A 22677-nucleotide genomic window follows, 5' to 3' on the forward strand; every position below is an offset into this window, starting at 1 on the left:
AGTTCAGTTTTCACCAGCTTGGGTACAATTGTTGACATCCTGACATTGGTATTCTAAAACCTTGATACTCCAGCATCATCACTATCAATTCTGAGCCTGTCAGAAACGCAGACATCTAGGGCCCACTCCAGACTTGCAGAATCAGAATCTGCATTTTAACAAGCGCTCCAGGGGATTCAGGTGCACGCTGAGTTTTGAGAAGCTGTGTTCTAAGGTATTTCTCTAAATCTCCGCCAAGCCAAACTGAGTTTCAGTATTTCCAGTTAGCAGCTGAGTAACTTTGAATAAAGCACTTCATTTCCTTGACCCTCAAGTCCTCATCTGTGAAATGGGATACTAGTCCTACTTAATTTAAGATGACTAAATTGAACAATAAATTAGAATTTATCCTATAAATTGTGAATCATGATCAAAATATTCAGTTTTTTTTTTTTTTTTTTTTGAAGATTGGCACCTGAGCTAACAACTGTTGCCAATCTTCTTTTTTCCCTTCTTCTCCTCAAAGCCCTCCAATACATAATTGCATATTCTAGTTGCAGGTCCTTCTGGGTGTGCTCCATGGGACGCCACCTGAGCAAGGCCTGATGAGTGGTACCATGTCCGTGCCCAGGATCCAAACCAGTGGAACCCTGCGCCACCAAAGCGGAGCGCATGAACTCAACCACTGGCCACGGGACCAGCCCCTTCAATTCTATTCTTATGCTGCATCTGGACTCAATAATTGGATTATAACCTTCTGAGAACAGGAACAATCTCTCCTCTACCTCTTTCTTATCTTCCCTATACACCAAGTGCAGTGTTCTGCCCATAATGAGGTTGACGATTGAACATTTACAAAAATCAACCTCCCTTCAAACCTCTGACTGTGCTCCCCTTTCAAAATATTCTAATTTCAGTTCCTGACTCTAAGCACAAAGAGCTCCTTTGACCTAATCCTCTGAGGTTCATCCCTCTAAATAATTATACTGTCTCTACCTGTAAAGTGCTTTGTTGCTATGGTGACACATACACAGTTGTGTGTGTAAGTAACTGCGGATGGCTCTCCTAGTCAGCCGCCTCCTCATCAGACAAAACGGAAAACACTCTGTCTTCCTGAATGTCACTCTCCCATAAGTTTGCATCAAGGCCCTACAAATTTCTCGAATTTACACGTACTTTATGAACACTACAGACCCATAGGAGCAGACAGATTGGTATAGTAGGAAAACTACTGGGGAGGAAATCGGAGGTCTGGTTTCCAGCTCAGAGTGCGACTCTATTTTGCAAGTTAACTGGCACAGGGCACTTGACTTTTCAGGTCCCGATCTCCCCTATTTAAAGGAGATGAGTAAGCAACATGCTTTTCTACAGCTCACCCCCTACAATGTTCTGTAATATTCTGAGTTGATTTTAAGGGTCACTTAACTGAAAATATTTAACAAACTTTCCCAGCATTAAACATTAACACAGCTCTTTTTATATGGCATGGCTCATTATCATGCCAATAAATGATTAATTATAATTCTCTGTCTGGACCAGTAATTTGGCAGGACTTTTATGATTCATCATTTGTGCTGTGTTGTAATGTTACGTCTTGAAACTGACATACTAGCATTTACTGTTTTTTATTGCTTCTCTGAGGTGGCTTTTGAAAGAGACATCAAGTGACATGTTTAGGAAGGGTTTAAAAGTTTGACGTGGTTGGACTAGGCATTACTTGTCCGGCAAGGAGCGGAGGACTGGTGCTTCTGTGGACTTCTGTGACCATTTGAGCAACAAAGCAAGCAATGAATAATTCAACGGGCTGTTCGGCCAATGCAACAGTTTGCGATGGTGCATCCTGTGTTGTATCTCCCGGAGATTTCAATGCCATTCTAAGTGTGGTCCTCAGTACGGTCTTGACCATCCTCCTGGCTATGGTAATGTTCTCCATGGGATGCAATGTGGAAATCAAGAAATTCCTAGGGCATATAAAGCGGCCGTGGGGCATATGTATTGGCTTCCTCTGTCAGTTTGGAATCATGCCCCTCACAGGATTCATCCTGTCAGTGGCCTTTGGCATCCTCCCCATCCAAGCTGTAGTGGTGCTCATCATGGGATGCTGTCCAGGAGGAACTTCCTCCAACATCTTGGCCTATTGGGTGGATGGCGACATGGACCTGAGGTAAGATATCTAAACTTCCACATACCACAATTACATTTAATGAATCTTTTCAGAAGCCTATGCATTGTGAATGTCCATCTGATATGCCGTTGATCTGGGATAAGACTAAAGAACTAAACAGAAGAAAATGAATGCATTCACTCACCTTCCTACACAGCTGCTTAGCTGTTGGAATTTGAGGGTTATACTTTGTGTTTGTTTTTTAATCTAACTCAGTTAACAGGGAATTGGATAATTGCTGTTTATCTTTGGGAAAAGATTCAAAGTTTTTCAAAAAAGAAATCCTTTCCAAGCCACAAGCTGCTGCTGAGAAAGTTTTCCTTGTTGGTATCAGCAAAAAAAGAAAAAAGAAAAAGAAAATGTTTCTTTGTGACGATGAAGAGTTCTGAGCGCAATGAATCAAGTTGTTCATAAACACTAGACACAATGGACACAGCCAGTTCTTTGGATAAGCTTTTTCCTGGTATAAAATCTAAGGAAGAATTTGTACATTTGCTTCACTTCTACTGGCATTAGAAGAAAAAAAAAGAACCTGTGGCAGCTTTTTTAAAAAAAATTATGCTTACCTTACTGTAAAATAAACAGAAAATGATTTCTCTGCTTACCACAGAGTAATCTAAATTGCAATGTTTGCCCAATTCATCCTGTGCCAGTCTGAACTAGCACTGGGAAAAAAGTAATAGAAATAAGACGAAGCATTAATGTGACAAGACTGAGAATTTTAATGCTGCAAGTTGAATAGACAAATGTCTTCTTCCTTACCTCACAATTCCTCGTTTCCTGTGAAAGGTATGCATTTCTGCAAACCGGCCAGGTGTTAATGTAACATGTGCTTATTAAATACTGTACAGTAAGCAATCAGCTCTGTTAATCACCAGCTACTATACTCAAAAGAGAGAAGCTCAAAGTGTAGAAATGTAACCACTACGAAATGTTAAACAGTATTCCAGATTGATCCAGTGCCTAGTGAGCAATTGGGAGCCTGCCACCTCCTCTCAGCTGGTACTGATTTCTCCAGAAGCTTTAGAAAAGCCATACAAACTACGTAGCTTCACCTTACATATTTTTCACATAAGGAAATACTGTATCTTCCTTGCAATAGACTTTTTTTTAAGGAAAGTCTCATAAAGAACAAAGAATGATAAGTGCTGTTCAGGTTTGGTTAATCTGTGAACCACAATATAGCAATAAGTTCTTTTTAGACTTTAACTTAGCTTGACATGAGGAACTAGGAACACAGAGGTGAGAACTCTAAAGGTTAGCACCAGCTAAACCAAGGGGATTGAAATAAATTGTATATGTGGCTTTGATTTCCACTAAACAGCTTTTACATAATATTTATAACTTTTCAACCAAACAGAAAAGTGTTATACCTCAACATAATGCCACACATGTAATCATTTTGTAAGATAGAAAAATATGTGTGATACTGGGTCGTTTGTCTGTTGAAATGGATTCCCTTCTGCAAGCTAAAAGTATAAAAACCTAATTTAAAAGCTCCAAGTCACACCTTTGTGGTTTTAGGGAAATCTTATTTCTCTTGAAACAGAAGACGATTATGTAACCCTGTCTACCTCATGTAACAATTCTAGTAAAAATAAAAATATTAAGAAATAAGAACCAAAAGTCAAATTTGAAACCTTGGTGGAAAACATCCAGCTGAATAAGTGTATATGAATCCTTCAGCAAGTCAGAATAAGCCCAATAATGGGATACATGGCATTGAAAATTTTAGTTTTTATTCTAGAAAGTGTGCACTCCACAGCTCCCCCTTGTCTTGCAAATAACCTCAACATCTCTCAGTCCAATAGTCACCTCTCGGGCAATTTCACCTATCCATAACTCAAACAAGATCCAGTAAAGGACTTTGCACACCCAAAATAAAGCCCACTTAATCTCATAAACCTTCCTCACAAAGGACCTACTTACTCTCCTTTTAAATTCTAAAGCTCTCTTGTGCTGTTTCCCAGCACAGGGGATGAGAAACAAGCAGTGGGGAGGGGTACGAGAGAGGCAGGCCGGTGTCCTGCAGCAGCAAGTGGCCCCAAAAGCCTGACCGCAAGAGAGAAGACAAAGCACAGAGGACAACTCTCAGAGCACAGCAGCCTCTGCACCACTTATTTTTAGAGACAAACAGCTCCGTCATCACAATCACCCAGGAGATACGGCTGTACTTTAATGGAGCAAATAATAATAATGTTTATCACAAGGACCCATAATCGTTAATTATGCCATTATATATGATGATGACATTATGTGCTGCATATGTTAGGGGAAAAACTTCACATATTTCTCTATAACAAATTAAGAGTAACACCTCAGCTACCGGGAAACAGATCTCCAACACCTTTTATTCTTCGGAGTGAGCACTGGATAACTAAAGTCTCAGGATAATTTAGATACAATCTTATCCACCATTCATATTTTCAATTCTGTCCTCTTGGAACTTTACCCTCTTCATTCCCACTTGAACTCTAGCAATGGCAGCCAAGACATGATTGTTGGTCCCAACAGGCATCTGGCCTAGTTGAGCAGACAACACACGATGCCAGCACGACAACTCCGCCTGGCTTGAACTTTCCTGGATGTGGTTCCTGGGAGGAGAAGACAAATCATCTCTTCCTCACCCTGTCATCTCTTCCAAATCTGGGGAGCCATTGCATTTTACAATCTCTAGTGACTTAAAAAAATAAAAATAACAGACCTTGTTCGCTGAATCCTTGCTCATGGAAATAGCAGCAAGTGATATTTCAGCTCCTTCTCAGACCACTCCAGCCTAGAAAGCTGTTGTGGGATGCTGATCAGCACACAAGTATTTTCTCCTGTTCTCGCTGTGCTGCGGGTACATGATGGACAACATGTTTCAGGGAAGAATGAAGGTGGCGTTTTCAGGTGAATCCGCTGGTGGCCCGGGCCCATGGTTCAGCGCCAGAGAACTCCCACCTCCCTGTGTCACTCTATCCCAAGAGAGTCCCTATTTTCGCGTCTCTGCTTTCTTTGCAGTGGCCTCAGCCATACCACACAAAGGCTTTCCTTCTCATTTTCCTACTTCTTTGGGGAATCCCTGCTTATGCATGCTTTCCTCGGTTTCCCCCAATTCCTTCACTGCCATGCACTTTCTACACTCCTTTTATTATTTTCTAGATTTAACAGTTTCTGGATTTTCCTACCACATCCTTTGTTCTTTGGCCAAATGTTGTTCCATTTTGCATCTTCCAGTTCAGTGTTCCCTCTTATTTCAGTTGTTCTAAATCCCTGACCTCTAGCTTATGACAAATTCCAAGCAATCCCTCCCATTTCTACCACTTAAATGCACAGCTGCTCTCTACTCTAAGAACTAAACCAATACTACTTGACTTCTCCTTTATTCTCCCTCAAAGTTACCAAGCTTTGTTTCCCTCGTGTAGTTTTTATTTACTAGTTATATTTAGTAGGCACTCTATAAGCCACGTAAAGAAGTACTCTACATGCATTTTCATCCTCAGAATAATCCTCTGAGGTCAATATTATTATTTTCTGCTTTTCATAGGTGATAAAATTAAGGCTCCTAACCTTGACAGAGATCACAGAGTCAGTACACATCAGAGTCAGAATTGGAATCCAGACCTGTCCACTTATCCCTGTCCAGACTCTTAACTCTTGCTCAACATTATTTCTATCACTTATCACACCTCCATGTTCTAGCACCACCTATATACAATTCTTTTGATCTTTCAAACCTGGTGTTTCATTTCTAAAATGATTACAATCTTCTGCATTCCTCATCACTAACTTCACCAAATTCCTCAACATTCATTGAATTCTCATTGATTGCTTTCTTTTATTTCCAAAAAGGAAAAGAAAAAATCTCCCTGGTGGTTAATAGAGCCAAAGCCAAGAATTAAAGCCAAGAGAAGGGGCAGACCCCATGGCTTAGTGGTTAAGTTCACTCCCTCCGCCCAGCTGGCCTGGGGTTTCACCAGTTCACATCCTGGGCAAGGACCTAGCACCACTCATCAAGCCATGCCGAGGGGGTGTCCCACAGAGCAGAACCAGAAGGACCTACAACTGTGTACTGGAGATCTTTGGGGAGAAGAAGAAAAAAAAGATTGGCAACAGATGTTAGCTCAGGGCTAATCTTTTTTAAAAAAAATAAAATAAAATAAGCCAAGAGATTGTTTATTTCTTTTCTTACATTTTTTCTTATTCCGATATAAATTTATGGTAGTATTTCCATTGTTGACATCTATGCTCTTGATAAAACTTGATTTTCTTCATGTAAAATGATTTTTTCTTTTGCTAATTTATTCCCCTACATTGTTCCTTAAAATTATTTACCCGTGAATTGTTTTTCATCTCATTCTGAGTGGTTGGATGTTGTTCTCATATTAGTTCAAATGGCACAGACTCCCACTTACCTATTCTCTTGTCCCTCTGCAGCGCACCCCAGTCAAGATGGCTCACTAAATCTAAACCATTTCCTTCTCCAACTCCCATCTTGTCCCTCCTCGCGGTCTTTAAGAAACCGTTCTTGCCAAACTCAAAACTATGATACAATTTCATAAATTGTATTAGCAATAACTCAGAATTGAAACCTTCACAAGGAAATCTGAAAGAAAAACAAGGAGAGAAACAGACTTTCTTCTAAAAGTTGTTCTCATGGTTTAAAGCAAAAAATTCTCAGTCTTCTCTTCACTATGATCCAGGTAATGAATACTGCCCCTCCTCCACCCTGCCTCCACTTCTCTCCAATCTAGAAATCATATTGCAGACACTGGAATAAAAGTGACTTTACTATGGAAATAACTTTAAATCCATTCCCATTTACTTTAAAAAATAAAAAGTAAAAAGAAAGAATAACGTAGAAAGTGAGGAAGGAAGGGAGAGAGGGGAGAAGCATTGACAAATTCTAATACTTTAACTGTAAGTAGGACAAAGCATTATTTGTAACACATTAACTGATTATTCTGGTGTAGGGCTCTGCCTTCACATCCTGTTTTGTATGTAAATGGTGTTAAGTTGTCACCATGATAAATTGAACTTCTTAGACAAGTTTTATGCACACCTCCAGGATTGGTTATTGTTATACTATTTTAGCTCTACTAAAACAAGCATTTTTTTCCTAAATCTTTTAAACACATTGTAAGCGAAGTCATTCCTGGTTTTTAAGAAAGGGATAATTAGGGAAGTAAAGCTCCCTGATAAACAATGCCTCCACTCCTTATTTTGCCAAAACTGTGCTTAGTTAGGTGCATTGAAATGAAATTCCTCCCCTCCAGCTGTTTTCCTTAGCATTGTATAGGGTGGTTGTTTCTGTTGTTTTGGGGAGGAGGTGGGTGATGTAGGTAGTTTAGCATTTTCCTCCAAGTCCACATATAACACCTTTAAGAAATTACTACTCTGATAGTCTCAATGCTATAGCTGTTGAAGAAACGGCCTTTCAGAATATTTTCTCTGCTTTCCTAATACTGTATTATGCTGGAATACAATACACACTCTCTCTCACACACACACATACACACTATGGCTGGATTGATAATAACACTAACTAGCTTTTCATGAGCCCCTTTCATTATTCTAAGTACTGGACTCATTGGCTCATTCAGTCCTCACAGCCTATTAGGTGGCAACAATTATGATCTTCATTTTACAGTTAAGGAAACTGTCAAAGAGAAGTCAAGTATATTACTCAAAGTCGTGTCGGAAGTGGCCATACCTGCTTCCAACCCAGGCAGTGTCTGCCTTTACTGTCTGACCCAGCCATTTAACAACACTGTTCCCCAGGCAGAGGACTTGCCCCTCTGCACAGGAAACTTTGATGGAAGTAAGAAGACCCATTATCCAAAACTTTCTCTTCTATCCACCGTCACAGGGCAGGAAATAGCATCATTCCAGATTAATCCCTCCATATTGAAAGCCAAAGTCCACTTGCTCAGCCAGGTCCATTCCCTAAAACACAGATGCTCTCAGGAAGAATGTACCAGACCCTGGTTCTTGTGAACAAACATTTGGTAAATTTCTCAGCAGGAACAGAATCCAGGCCTGGTTGCATGTTTTCTTTGGTTTTTTAAGTCAACTTTCTCTTCTTTTCTCAAGCTATGCGCACTGGGGCAATAATTTAGGGAAAGACACTGCTTTAGGGAAAGACACTGAAGCTTCCTCACTTGGACTTGTGCTCTCCTCCAAGGGCCCAGGGAGGCCTACCTCATCCCAACACAGACAGACACAGTGAAGCCCCTGATGCCCTGGCTGGTAGAAATGTGTGTGCTATTCTCTGACCGGAAGTTCAAAGGGTGGCATGTCCAAGCACCTTGTACCTTGTCGAATAATGAATTTAAACAGTCATTAAACATCTTCTCTGATTCTTAAGAACCAGTGGGGAGGGAGGGATGGCACAAGACACAATTGGAAGACACCAAATATAGGTCTCACCATTTTGCCCAAGGCCGGGCCCTGCACAAACGCAGGCACATGCATATTTCTGTCCCTTAGACCGGAGGGTGCTGCTAGTTGAGAGAGTCTTTTGCAGGACTTTCTAATCATGAATTGAAAAATGAAACAAATTCTCCCTTAGAAAACCCAACTTACCCGTTTCCTTTCAGCGTCAGCATGACCACATGCTCCACGCTGCTGGCCCTGGGGATGATGCCGCTGTGCCTCTATATCTATACCAAAATGTGGGTCGACTCTGGGACGATCGTAATTCCCTATGATAACATAGGTAAGTCATTCCTCTGCAAGATTTCTGACTATTACCTCCCTACTCTGTGCTTATTCCCAGCTGATCTCAGGCCAGGCTCAGAGCCAGCTGGTGTTTACCTCTTGCACCAGCAGCTGTTTATGCCCAATGAGTATTTCATTTGAATGAGGGTTGGAAGAATCTAAATTCCAAACCTTGACCCCATGGGAGAGCCTGTTTTGTTCCTCCATTGAAATCACCAGGGAGAGGGGCCCACTTAAGGGATCCTTTGGCACAGGCTTCTGGACCAGAGGAGGCCAAAGTTGCTGATGCGTGAGAGGTTCCACCTGCTCCTTAACCCAGAGTGCAACTAGTCCATGGGAACAGGAATTTGCACCCAGACACTCAAACTGAAGAAATACAAAGCACCTTCCACTAGTGATTGAAAGAGAGGGCACCAAGTAAGCAATCGTGAGTCTGGCAATAGGAAACTATCAGATGAAACACCCGTTCATAACACTCGACTGAGAGTCACATCTTGATTCAGAAGTTGATTTACTGGCGCAGGCTGTGTGTCACACCCGAGGAGTGAGGACTCTGTCTCCACTCATTTTAACTCCCAGATGTTCACCCCTATCCAAAAGGAGCTTTTTTCTGTTTCTGGCAGAACAAACTTAGTTGGTGGTGTAACATGGGGTCAAAGGAAGGACAAGATGGTTCCTGGTCTACCAAAATCAGGCAGTTCCCATAGAATTATCTTCATGAAAAATGACATGGAGGTGAAATAGGACATCAGTACCATTCACCAGGTACATTACATGCTAAACTGTCTTTTTCAGCTAACCTTGGAGATGAATGTCTCCCCGATGGGCTGTCTCAAAGAGGTGTGGGTGTCCCATTGAAGGGAGCATGTAAGCAAGGGCTAAATGGTAACTTGTCAGGATGTTTGTAAAAAGAATTCCTGTTGGCATTGGAAGCTGGACTGGATGACATCTAAAATCCCTTCCTTTTCTAAGAAAGATTGTTTCTGTGATAAAACATGGTTCAGAGCCTACACAACTGAATTAAAACAAACTTTGGGAACACTAATTGGGGACAATCTGTCATGCAATATTTTTAGATAGCCTCGTCTCCCTTCCTATTTCTACCATGGCTATTAGAGCAAAAGAAAAAAGTAGTCCTCCTTGGCACACCCTGTTCAAGTATGGGATTTCCCTGTACAAGGTTCTTCTACTGACCCTGGGGAACTCCTTCATATCAGACATAATGTCCTGCAAACAGGTTGTAGGGGACCTTCCACAACCACTTACATATGCCTCCTGCTGCCTAACTCTCAGTCTGCTCCCTCAGAAGACACATTCCTTATAGTTAAAGAATATAGTTTGTGTGAGTGGTGTACATTGTAGGCCTCTCAAAGAAACTGCCGGCTGACTGAAGAGTATTAATTCTGCATTATTTACTGTTTAAGAAAATAATTTAAGCCTTAAAATATCCTCCTTTTGATATTCACTCTCCTCTGGAAAATGCCCTATGGCAATATTGAGTAATTCTAATTACGGTGTGAATGATATATATCACATCTTTTAATGTAAATAAATTTTAATAGGAAGAAAAAGCGAGAAAGAGTAATTAGCACCTCCATGGAGGAAAAGGTCATCATGGAAGAGGTAAAGGGCAAAAAGAAAAGAAAAAAGAAAATGGAATAGAAGAGGAAAAGTTAAAAAAATTTTAAATGAAAGTTTGATTACCAAAGATATTAACTCCACTTACTCACTGTTTTGCCCAGGCCTATTTTCCCATCTAATCTTCTTGCTATTGGTTTTCTTAGTCCTTTAACATAGAAAACAAACAACCCAATTGCTTCACAGGATGTTTAAGGCTCAAATGTTTACTTTGTCCAAGATGACTGGGGAGCTGAAATTAGCCCCGCGGTCTGCTCTCCACTATGTTCTGTGGGGCAGGAGTTTAGGCACAGTTTCCACACGGTGCCCACTGTGCTCTGACGCTTCAATAAACACCCTCCGAGCCCCTTCAGATGATGACATCTGTATGGAGGAGGAGGAGGCTGCACGGCTGATACCACTGAAAACACGCTGCAGCCAGTTGTTCTTCCCAGCCCTCTCTGTCCTACGTTTGTTAGTGTCTAGGACCACAAACTACAGCCACTTCATCGTCAAATTCTCCCAGCGGCACTGTGAGATAAACATCATTCTATTCAGCTCACAGGAGAGCCCAAGGCTCGGGGCTGCAGTGATGTGCCCAGTTCCCACAGTCTGTGAATAAGGTTTAGCTCCGAGTCCATCTGGCTCCAGGTTGCACCGTGTGACTGTTCATCACCATCACATTCTCTTCTTTCTTTCTACTTTTCTTTCTTCCTACACCTGCTGTGTAAACTTGATTAAAGACCAAGTTAGGTTTCAAATGGTGTGACAGTAGGCAGATGCTTTCTCATCTAAATAGACAGGTGTTTGACACAGAAGCACAGACGTGTGATGGAGAAGAAAATTGAACAGAGCTGGGGGAAGAGAGGAGTGGGACCTCTCGCTCACTGGAGAATTACAACAAGCCACCTCTCCAGGCGGGAGTGTGACCAAGGGCAACGAATGTCTTTTCCAGTCAACTTCAAGTCCCAGAAAAGCTTTATCTGGCCTCGTCCAGTCAGGAGAGGAAACGCAATTCTGCCACGGATTTTGGCACATGGTCCTGCTTTCGTGTTTATACTGTAGCTTCGGGCTGCCCCAAGGAGATAAAGACTCTGCAAGAGTGGCTGAATGTGGCAGATGGGCTGCACTGTCATAGATCCAACCCATTAAAAATATGTTACAAAACCTAAGCCCGCTTACATTCCAAGCACAGTATTAGTACCTAGGCTTAAGTACATAGTACCATAGTACAATTTGTGTCAAGATGGTTTTAACTGAAGGCCTCCAGACTTTACACAATTTAGGAAGGAGTCTGCAGACCCAGTGGAGGAAGTCTCCTCCCAAAGTAGTAGAATGTTAGGATACTCAGAGGGGATTTTTCTGGGGGCTCTTTCTAGTACATCTATCAACAACTCTTCCATAGCCTTTGTTCCACCATTTTCTCCTTACTCTCTCCTCCCATCCTTTTTTGTTTTTTCCTGCTATTGGTATCCTTAGCTGTTACTTAATCCCATGGAGTAATTCCTGGGAAAAAGTAATTTCCAATCCTTATATTGCCAGGAGGGCCAGAAGCCTACAAAGACATTCTGTTTTCATCACTATTATACTTATTTTAAATTCATATTTACAGCCCTGGAATCTAGAATCCTTTTTCCAGTCCTCATTCAATCTACTCCAATACTAAGCAACATCCACTCTCAGAATTTCATTATTCAATTCCACTTTCTCCTACTGCTTTTAAAGGATGTTTGAAAAAGAAACAGCCCATAAGAAGTTAGAAGTTGTTGGTGCTATATTATGTAAAAGCAGCTGTTGGACAAATGAGTGTAAAATAATATGGCAAAACAAACCACATGTCACGAGAACAGCAGTAAATTTGGCACAGTGAAATTGAAGTATGACTCTTTTATCTGGCTGGGTGAGCACGTTCCTGCAAAGAATTATAATTACTTGAGAGGTCGCCAAATATATTATCTCGCAGAAAATTTAAAGCGTGCTTTTCCACCCATTCTCTCATCTCTCCACTGTAGATTTGACTAACTGAAGTCAATCCTAACCAGAAGTCATTAGCTTCAGAATGCCTGGAGAATTCTGAACTTTTTAAAAAGTTTCTACTACTGTGGAGTAACAGACAGATGTAAAATATCATCTACGTACACCCCAAGAACACATATACACACAAACTTTGAAAAGTATTTTCCCTAGGATATAAAGATCCAAGGACCAAATAAGCCAATATTTTGAGAAACTGAAACTAAAAGAGATTGATTGGCAGCGTAAGGAACTCTAAAAAATTAACCCAGGGTTTAGGGAAGGGATATATATATCTTCATTAGTATCAGTTCTCCACGGGTACTACTAAATTACGTACTGGAGGGGGTAAAGGAGAGCTTGATGTTGTTCCAGTTCTGTGTTGTGTCTTCAAGAAGAGCGACTGAAATGCTATGTAAGCCTTTTCCAGGCAGCTTACTTTTCTGTTTTCCTCTCTCGTGTGCTATGTTTTCTGTTGATGAAATCACCCTTCTGTCATGTCATCTTTAGGTACATCTTTGGTCGCTCTTGTTGTTCCTGTCTCCATTGGAATGTTCGTTAATCACAAATGGCCCCAAAAAGCCAAGATCATACTTAAGGTAAGTGTCCCGGGCCATAGGCTGCCGGGTCAAATGCTTCACACTGTGAGTTGAAATGATAGGTCTTTCCATCTCCTAAGTTGGTTTTCTCATTATGTTAGAAACCTCCTTCTAGGGGGACTTAAAATTATTAAACATGCATGCTCTTCTAGAATGCTCTTCCCTTTCACATCCACAGGGCAAATTCCTGTCCACCCTTTAAGATACCCAATTCACACGTCGCCTCTTGGTTTTATCCTACTCTGAACTCCCACAGCACCTTGCTCTTATCTCTGTTACTTGGGTTTGTATTATAAAATACATCTAAACAGCTGTCTTAGAAAATAGATCATATCTTCCTTATCTCTGTATCCATATGGCCAGTTCAGTGCCTGGCAATTGGTAGATGACGTATATATATATATATAATCAGTAAACATTTATCCCCTTCCCCAGCTATATTCTAGCTAGATGAGATGGAGATGGAGATGGAGATCGATGATATAGACACAGACATATTCCACTGATCGGGGGCAGGATAAGCTAGCTGGTTGTCTTTGTTTCTCTGGACAACAAAATGTTATCTCTAAATTTCTTTTTCAATGTGAAAAGGAGGAAAAAATAAAAATGGCTTTTGTTTGCATACGCCTTTTAAACCTTTATAGGGTTTTATATGCATTTTCTTATCATAATAATCATAAACGGTGACTAGGGCAAGATTTTATCCTCAATTACAGATGAAGAAACTAGGACTCAGAGAGGTTTTGGGATTTACTGAAGGAAAGACGGCAGGAGTTGAATGTTGGAGCCAGGGCTTCTAGTTCTTCCTCTCAGGCAAAGATAATTTGCAAGCTAAAATATCTTCTTCAGGCTAATTGAGCATGGAAGTCCTATTTTCTTAAAAATCAAAACGTGGGACAAGCACCAGTATTTCTGGTGGGCAAATGGCGGCCATGAGGGGAAGAATACACAGAGAGGTAACTGCATTATCGCAATGGTTGCATCTGCTTGTGTCTTTCTTCCAGATCGGGTCCATCACAGGTGCAATCCTTATTGTGCTCATAGCTGTGGTGGGAGGAATACTGTACCAAAGTGCCTGGATCATCGATCCCAAGCTGTGGATTATAGGAACAATATTTCCTGTGGCCGGCTACTCCCTAGGGTTTTTTCTGGCTAGAATAGCTGGTCAGCCCTGGCACAGGTATGGTGTTTTGGTAAACTGAACCAGGAATTTTCTTTTGTAATGACTGTTGTGTTAGTTTGCTAGAGCTGCTGTGACAAAGTATCGCAAACGGGTAGTTTCAACAACAGAAATGTATTTTCTTCCAGTTGTGGAGTCCAAAATCAACCTGTCAGCTGTGTTTGTCCCTTCTGAGGGCTGTGAGGGGAATCAGCCCCAGGCCTCTCTCCCCTACTTGTCAATGGCCGTCTTTTCCCTGTGTCTCCTCACATTGCCTTCCTTCTATGCATGTCTTTGTGATCAGATTTCCCCTTTTTACAAGGACTAATTTATGCAAGTCTCCCAGAAAGAAAATACTACCTGCCTCTCTGTTGCTCAAATTCTTCTGGACCATTCCGCATAGAAGGCAGTTTGAGCTCCATCATTGTCCTGCATCCTTATTCTCCAAGCAGCGCAACTTTAACAAAAGCACTTAGTTTGGTCTTCTAGTATACAAAGGTTCTCCAGCCAGCAACAGGATGAACTCATCATCCAGAGGTGCTGCACGTTGGAACTGGGTTTAGCGTTTACGGGTTTGGTACTGGAAAAGATATTGCCTCTCCTACCAGCCCATCTGATTCAGTAGGCAGGGAGAAGAGCAGGGGCTGGCGTATGTAGGAGGCTGGGAAAGAGACAAGCAGCACAGGACAGTGGCAAGAGTGTGACATGTGAGTCAGGCTGCTTGGGCTTGCACTCGGCTTCCCACTTAGCGACCGTGGGGCCTGTGGCAGGCACTTCCTCCCTCTCTGACTTTTCTTATCTGTAGAAGGGGGCAGTAATGCCTACCTCACAGATTTTTATCAAGATTTAATCAGAGAAACAAAACCAATTTAACAATAAAACAATTATAACAAATACTCTGTCTTGAGTGTTTTCTCAGCCCCTTCTCTGTGCTCTGCACTGTTACCAAGGACATAATTGAAAAGAGCAAAATGAATCCTCTTTGCCATTTGTGGGACGCTAATATAAACGAACCTGCTCCTTTCTTATATATGTATCTTTTATTTCTGTATATATCTGCTTTTAATGTATATATATTTATTCAATACATAATTTTATTTATACTGAATAAATATATATTACTTATTAATAAATATTATATAATATATTAAGTATAATATAAATAAATATTCTCTCGATGTATGTATATACTCATATAGATACAGATGTCATAGATATTGATATATTCCACTGCTCAGGGGGAAGATAAGCTGGTCAGTACTCTCTGTCTCTCTGAACAGAAAGATGTTATAATGTCCAGATTTTTTTTAATGTGAAAAAGAGAAAACAACAGCAGCTTTAGTTTGCATATGCCTTTTTAACTTTTATAGAGTTTCATATCCATTTCCTCATTATCAAAACAACCATAAAAAGTGACTAGAGCAAGATTTTATCTATGTATATAAAGAGAAAGAGAGAGAATATTTATTTCTAATAATAAAGAATTTATTTTTAATAATAAAGAATATTATTATTTATTATATAATATATATTAGTAAGTTATATACTTATTCAATATAAATAAAATTATACATTGAATATATATACATTAACAGCAGACACATATATATATACACACACACATATATATGTACTTGTTCTCATTATATCTGCTTTTAATATTATACAATAACAAAGCAAAACAAACAAAATCCAATAAAAACATATATTCTCTTAACATTCCTTTTAGGTGCCGAACAGTTGCTCTGGAAACAGGCATGCAGAACACTCAGCTGTGCTCCACCATAGTCCAGCTATCGTTCACCTACGAGGAGCTCAACTACGTGTTTACATTCCCACTCATCTACAGCATTTTCCAGCTCGTCTTTGCAGCAATATTCTTAGCAAGTAAGGAAGAATGCTAATCACATTTCATTATGAGGTTCTTTTTTGAGAAATCCTGGGTTTGCTCATAGGGCATTTTTTTAAATTTCTTTTTTCTGTCAGTGAATTATATAAATTAAATTAAATTCCCTTCTCTGGCAGTAAAATAAATGGGTGGAAAAAGCCACCCATAATATTATTGTGACTTCCCCACTGCTGATGAAAAGATTGTAATTTTACCAAAAAGTTCTAGTAAAGCTTATTTTTAGGTGAAAAGTAACGGAGCTCAATTCTTTCCAGTGACTTTCTTTTCCTCAGTAGTTAGGGACTACCACTGAGTAGGGAGGCTTATTAACCTGGGAGGACCATTGTACTGCGTGTCTTCCTCCGCGCTTCCAGGAACCCTGCAGTGGTCAGTTTTTTGAAAATGTAGTCTTGATATGCTTTGTAAGTATAGGATATTTATCAGAAAATTGGTATGCAAAGGATATTTATCAGGCTAAGTTATGTTGGAAATAGATATGTGTCTGTGTGTATGTGTATACGTTCTTAATACCCAAATAATTGAAACAATTGAAGCAGCCATGTCCTTTATTTCAAGTACTAGGATAACTAACCTGATTCTTAATTTTCGTCTGATGTGGCATATGGCCTTGATCCATCAGCCCCTGCCACCTGCTGGCCATGACCCAGTTGAAAATTTTCTCTGCAATTTGTGTTCTAAAGGCAGATGATGTTTAACCTCTATTTTTAAATTTTATTTTTTTTAAATAAAGAAACTGTCTTTTTAAGCTTCGTGACATTTTAACAGAAATTGTATGGTGAAGGTGAATGACATAGCACGGTGAACGTTGTCATGAAATGCCTGAGATAGTTTTGTTTGGGTTTGGTTTGATTTTTACTTAGCTCCAGTTGGTATTCAACCTGCCTCTGAGTGTTAATCATTCTCTGCACTGCTGTCTTGGATGTCATTCTCAAAGCAGAGTGTTGTTTTCTAGAAGAGAATTCTCTGGATCCGCTGGAAACCTTCTGCTGATTTATCACTGACGCAGGAGACAGGGGTCCATGGCTTAGTTACATTGTTTGCTTGTATGACAGAATACACCCACTTTGATGTACCTTGAGATTACTCCAGATAATTTAGCTAGTGATGTCAACTAGACAAGCCAGAGAAAGTGGACTGGTCGAGAGTACCATTAAGTAGATTTACTAGTTGAATAACTAACTCAGAAGGGATTAATAGATAAGTTGAAGGGATAATGCAAAGGTGAGCACCAGCACTGGTCTTATACTTACCCAGAGTTTTAGCAGTAAGAGTGAAAACAGAGAAGGCATCTTTATGAAGTACATGCAATGCCTGGAAACCTATTTTAGTGATGGAAGTAGAAGTCTAAATATTTTTTGGAACAAGGGAAGGAGACAGAGAGAGAAAAGAAAGAAAGGAAAGTAGGAAGAAAGGGAGGGAGGGAGGGAGAGAGCAAGGGAGGAAGGAAGGAAGGAAGGAAAGAGAAAGAGAAAGAAAGGGAGAAAGAAAAGTTTGATTAAATGAAATCAGTGGCGTAAGCATAAGTTGAGGGAATCACAGATCAAAATAATTATGATAAAAGTGTTGAGATATTTTAATTAACCATAAGCACAATTTACCAGATTCACTAGCTCAGTGGCTTCAAAGTTAACACTGTTAGAAGTGCAGGGACTAATCCAAGGAGATATTGATCCTGACACATAAGGATCTTTGAAGCAGGACACTGTCTCTCTCAGCTGTGTATTGTAATGACAGTTACCGTTCACTGAGCACTTACTTGTCTGTCAGGGCCATGCCAGGCACTTCACTATTTTATCCCACTTAATGTTCACAATTGCCCCATGAGATAGACAATATTCTTACACCAATTTTAAGTGTGAGGTATTGGAATTTGAGAGTTCCATAAATAATACCTTCTCTTCCCCTGCTGACTTTGCAACCAATTGAGAGGTAAAAGAAAACTGCAGCAAAATGGGCTTGTTAATACCGCTCCTCTCCACTGCCTCACACACGTGCATATAACACACTTAAACACATGTACACTGCAGGTCTCCCCTTGCAAGCCAGTCTGTCCAGGCAGGGCACTCTGCCACCAGAGACTAGCAGCTACACGAAAGAGAGGAAGGCTGATTACCAAGCAGCCAAGGCTCCCCTATACTGGGAAGGAGTGAGTGAAGGCAGGGAGAGACAGTGTTATTCCAGTTCAAGTCCTCCCGCACAGATCGAGGTCCTGGACAACGCACTTAGCTTGTAGCATATTTATTGAGGACTCGCCCATTAACTGGGAAGTGGTAGGTATGGAATAAATGCTTGCTGTTGTTGTTATTGGTGAGGACCACCTGCAAGGTTGATGCCTTCACTAAGTCATGTGATTGCCCTGAGAAAGTTTCCCCTAAAGTTGTATGCTACATCTTCCTGAAGATCAGCCATCCTTCTTACCATGAGTGGTCTTGGAACTAAGAATGATGATTGCTTTCTCTAAGTAGCCTCCAGCCCACAGAAATTGCAAACTGCCTTTTGAGCCATATATTATAATCACTATCCAAAGTAAGTTTGCAGATAATTATTTTTAAATTTGCCTAACCTCCTGTGTATTGTCTTCTAGTTTACTTTGGATATAAGAAATACTTTAGAAAAAACAATGAGGAATTTCCAGAGAGCAAAGACGGTGAAAAAGTCTCCGAGTCATCGCTCCACAAGGTGAACGAAGGCTTTCAACCAGATGAAAAATAGATACCAAGTGGACAACAAAGAAGAATTCTAAAGAACATGCTTCAGCTGTAATAATACTAAATTATTTGTTTTGATGAGATATTTGTCAGGAAAAAGTTAAAGTGAAAATCTAATTGAATCCATATACTGGTTTTGGTACCAAGTGACTGTGTTCCAAATCTTTAATGTGACAAATATTTATATATGTATATATTTATATATGTATAAATATATATATATATGTACTGTCTTTGAAATATGCCCAACAAAATATCCTCAGAGCTCAGACTAAACCTGACATAGGTAACACTGACAGCCTTGTAACTCCTGAACTGAATTCTTACCCAGAATCTCATAACCCAGAGATAAGCACCTTTTTGTATGTTAAAATAGATGCAATGAATTATTATTATAAAGTGATCAAGAATTTCTCCAATATTTATGATTGTAAAAAGATTGAAATGAATGTCTTCCACTGACATATTAATTACTATTTTGAAAACATTGCAACCTATTTATTTATATAACTTTGTAATAACATGGGCAACTATCTGACTTGCTGTACTTAAAAAAAAAAATTTAGCCTTCTCCAATGACAGTCCAAAAGCAAAAATAAGAGAAAAGAGTTACTAAATAGAATTCAATAACCAAATTACAATCAAGCCCATAACTTTTCACGGGTATTGTACACCAGTTGCTCTGCCTCAGTAGTCCAATGATACCCACTAGATATTTTATGAAAACAGAATTCTTTCAAATGTCTTGAATTTGGCAAAGAGCTCTTCAAGCCCTGCAAAGGAACTTCCTCAAGTTTTACCTGCATTTTGCAGGTCCACATTGGCTAATACAACAGCTGTTCGGTTCATAGGAATCCCCTACAGTAGGCATCATGGAGCAGGGAGGTGGCAGGAGGCTCAAAGACAGCAGAAGCAATGGAAGAAACACCACTTCTCTAGTAAGTGGATTCAACTCAATGTGAGACAATAGGAAAAACATGGAAAAGCACAAATAACAGAAGCCCACTCTAATGACTAGAGTCAATTAGACGTGCAGAAGTAGGTCGCAATAAGAAGAATGAAACCAGGGAGCCATGGGGGAAGTGAGTGTTATACAGTATTTGAGGGAAAAGAGGACAAGCCCAGGGCCCCAGAAGTAGGAAGGGCATTGCCAGGTGAGTTCTTTGGATGCTGTAAGTTAGGTGTAAGAAGAGGAAGCCAGGAGGATTTGATTAATGGCAAGGGGAAAACAACTGGCCAAGTGTTGGGTTCTCAATTATGGGTCTAATTTAATCTCCTTTTCCTTATTCCACAGCAAGACGTGGGCACCTTCATAACTCATTTCTCGTTTGGAAATTTTTGCTGCCTCATAAATTCCCTTTTAAATATTTGGTCTCCAAACGGCCTTTTGCATTTGGGTGATGTGAATTCTGACCCTGCTTGTGCACCTCAGCAGTCCAGGACCATGAACATCAACTCCTGACTTAGCTTTCAATTGAGAGGTGAGGAATTCTGCTTTTAAATATTATAACATGCGTACCTTTTTATGAAAGGTACATTTACAATTAAATAAGGCCCCTATATTTTTCCATCATTAGACAAATATTTTAAAAGGGACTAAGGATTTTTATTAAAAGATAGTAGGGTAGAGGTGGTACAGATTTCCTTATTAGGGAGTGTCAAAGAACACGCTGCCAGTGGTTCAAAAGGAAAGCTATCAGTCTCTGTGTTAAGCGCCTCCTACATTTTCTTCATCAAACAGAAAACAGGCAGGTGCAGTAAAGACACACTATGAATTCATATCATAATTTCAACACACCCAAAGCCAAGGGCCTGGATGCCTGCAGCTGCAGCGAGCAGGTTTTTCCTCCCTGTTGATCAAGTGAAGTGAGTAAGACAGAACTTGGCTTTCTTAACACGATGTGGTATCTTGTGAGTTGTGGATTTTTTTCCTAATGTACTAGAGGGAAGAAAAATAGCTGAGCTTTTTAAAATGACAGCTCTCTATTTTTAAATGAGTTTGAAAAGCCAATTAAATTATGTATTTTATTGCCTCTGTGAGTATCATATTAAATGAATATTTTATTTTAAAGGCTTGAATAAATGAAAATAATTTTTATAATGTTTGGCCTATTTGAGTCTTTGTGACAACTGTCAAGATTTCTTCACTATTCAATTCTAGAGATATAAATAAGGTGGAGTTTCTCAAATATTAAATTGTTCTTTGAAAAGTGCCTGAAAGAAAGTCTTAATTAAATCCTCTAGTGATTAGGTCTCCTACTGATACAGATTGAGGTTGTCCCTGAGAAAATCATACTGGGAAACATTAATCAAAGACTCTTAAAACCGGTGTGATGATGATAGCTGATTTAAAATAATAATAAAAGCATTACATATACTTAGAAGGCCACTCCCGCCTTCTGTGAAAAAGGATAGAGAGAGACAGAGACAGAGAGAGATAGAGACAGACACAAAGAGAGAGAGAGAGAGAGACAGAAACAGACAGAGAGAGGTAGAGACAGAGACAGAGACATGGAGAGACAGAGATAGAGACAGACAGAGCTTGAAATGCCCCAACGCTTGAGTTGTCCTGAACTCTCCCTTCCCACCTCCTCTTTCCTGGCAGAGTTCTTCCCCTTAAAAAAAGGCACACCTTACTCTCTAATCTTCCTATTATCTAATCTACTTAGTCTTACTATGGTGCATTGGCCCAGGGTGGAAAGACTTTTGAACACCAACTAAAGGAACAATTCAGAAAATTGATGTCTGAGAAAGGCTTCTTATCTTTTTAATTGGATACACATTTATTTAAGAATTCTAAAATGCAGTATTTTTACCTGTGTTGGAGTATTTTGAATACAGGAATACTATAAAGTGGAGTGGGAGGGAAGACAAATTTTGGTTCACATGCTAGCACTTGCACCCCTAACTATTTACCCCAAAAAAGCAACAGTCTTGATGGTAATCCTGTGAGAGCAATGAAGGAGCATTGGTTAGAAACATTGTACGAGGCCACCATTTTTTTCTCATCCAAGAGATAACAAACTTATAACCTGAACCTTATCTATCTTGGAGTTGGAATTTGGATGCAAGGTGATTAACACAGGCAACCATGTTGATTTATTTTCTGGAATTGAAAAATGAAGTCAGATATTTTCTCTGACAGAGAGAAAGTCTGATCTGGCTGATTGGTTTGACAAGGGCCCTTGCTTTGACAATTAGGGCATATAAAGGACATTTTCCATAAATTGGATGAGCTAAATCTGCAGCTCCAAGTTTTTAAAAAATATATTGAACACGTGATGAAAAAGCACATTATGAAATAATTGATCTAGAATATATAAAGACTCTTATAACCCAATCATAAGGTAAGTAACTCAATTTAAAAAGTGAGCAAAAGCATTTGCACAAACTTCAGCAAAGAATGACAATAAAGCAAATAAGCACATGGCAATGGCAAATAAATACATGAAAAGATGCTCAAAATCATTAATAGTTATATAAATGCAAATTAAAACCACAATAAGACACCACCTGTGTACCCAATTAATAGCTAACATGAACAATTGCTGATGATAGTAAGCATTGATGAGGATAGAAACAGTAACTCTCCTGGATTGCTGGCAGTTGGTCACTTTCAAAAACAGTTTGCAGTTTCTTATAGAGTTAAATGTTGCACACTAACCATATAACCCAGCAATCTCACTCCTAGATATTTACCCAGTTACTAGAAGTAAAACATGCTAACAGAAAGGTCAGAGCCAGGAACCTGCAGAGGGGATTGACCACAGGAGCCATGAGGGAACACTTCAGGGTAACGGAAATGTTCTAAATACTGACTTCGGTGG

The 22677-nt window shown here is 39.8% G+C and overlaps 1 protein-coding gene across 1 annotated transcript; it reads left to right on the plus strand.

Annotated features, from left to right (window-relative positions):
- Positions 1–1681: 1681 nt before the first annotated feature.
- On the plus strand, positions 1682–20848 carry SLC10A2 (solute carrier family 10 member 2). Its single transcript, XM_046664972.1, has 6 exons — positions 1682–2143; positions 8725–8843; positions 12986–13074; positions 14079–14254; positions 15963–16120; positions 18727–20848. The coding sequence occupies exons 1-6, from the start codon at positions 1767–1769 to the stop codon at positions 18852–18854; spliced, it is 1047 nt and encodes a 348-aa protein (XP_046520928.1). The 5' UTR covers positions 1682–1766; the 3' UTR covers positions 18855–20848.
- Positions 20849–22677: the final 1829 nt, after the last annotated feature.

This window comes from Equus quagga, chromosome 6 (assembly GCF_021613505.1).
Source record: "Equus quagga isolate Etosha38 chromosome 6, UCLA_HA_Equagga_1.0, whole genome shotgun sequence".
Classification (NCBI taxonomy): Eukaryota; Metazoa; Chordata; class Mammalia; order Perissodactyla; family Equidae; genus Equus; species Equus quagga.

Bases quoted from the DNA above. Each gene is read 5' to 3' on its own strand.
- SLC10A2 (XM_046664972.1), top strand. From the start codon at position 1,767: ATGAATAATTCAACGGGCTGTTCGGCCAATGCAACAGTTTGCGATGGT. The intron at 13,075-14,078 runs GTAAGTGTCCCG...TCTTTCTTCCAG, and splicing joins AAGCCAAGATCATACTTAAG to ATCGGGTCCATCACAGGTGC. The intron at 14,255-15,962 runs GTATGGTGTTTT...CATTCCTTTTAG, and splicing joins GCTGGTCAGCCCTGGCACAG to GTGCCGAACAGTTGCTCTGG.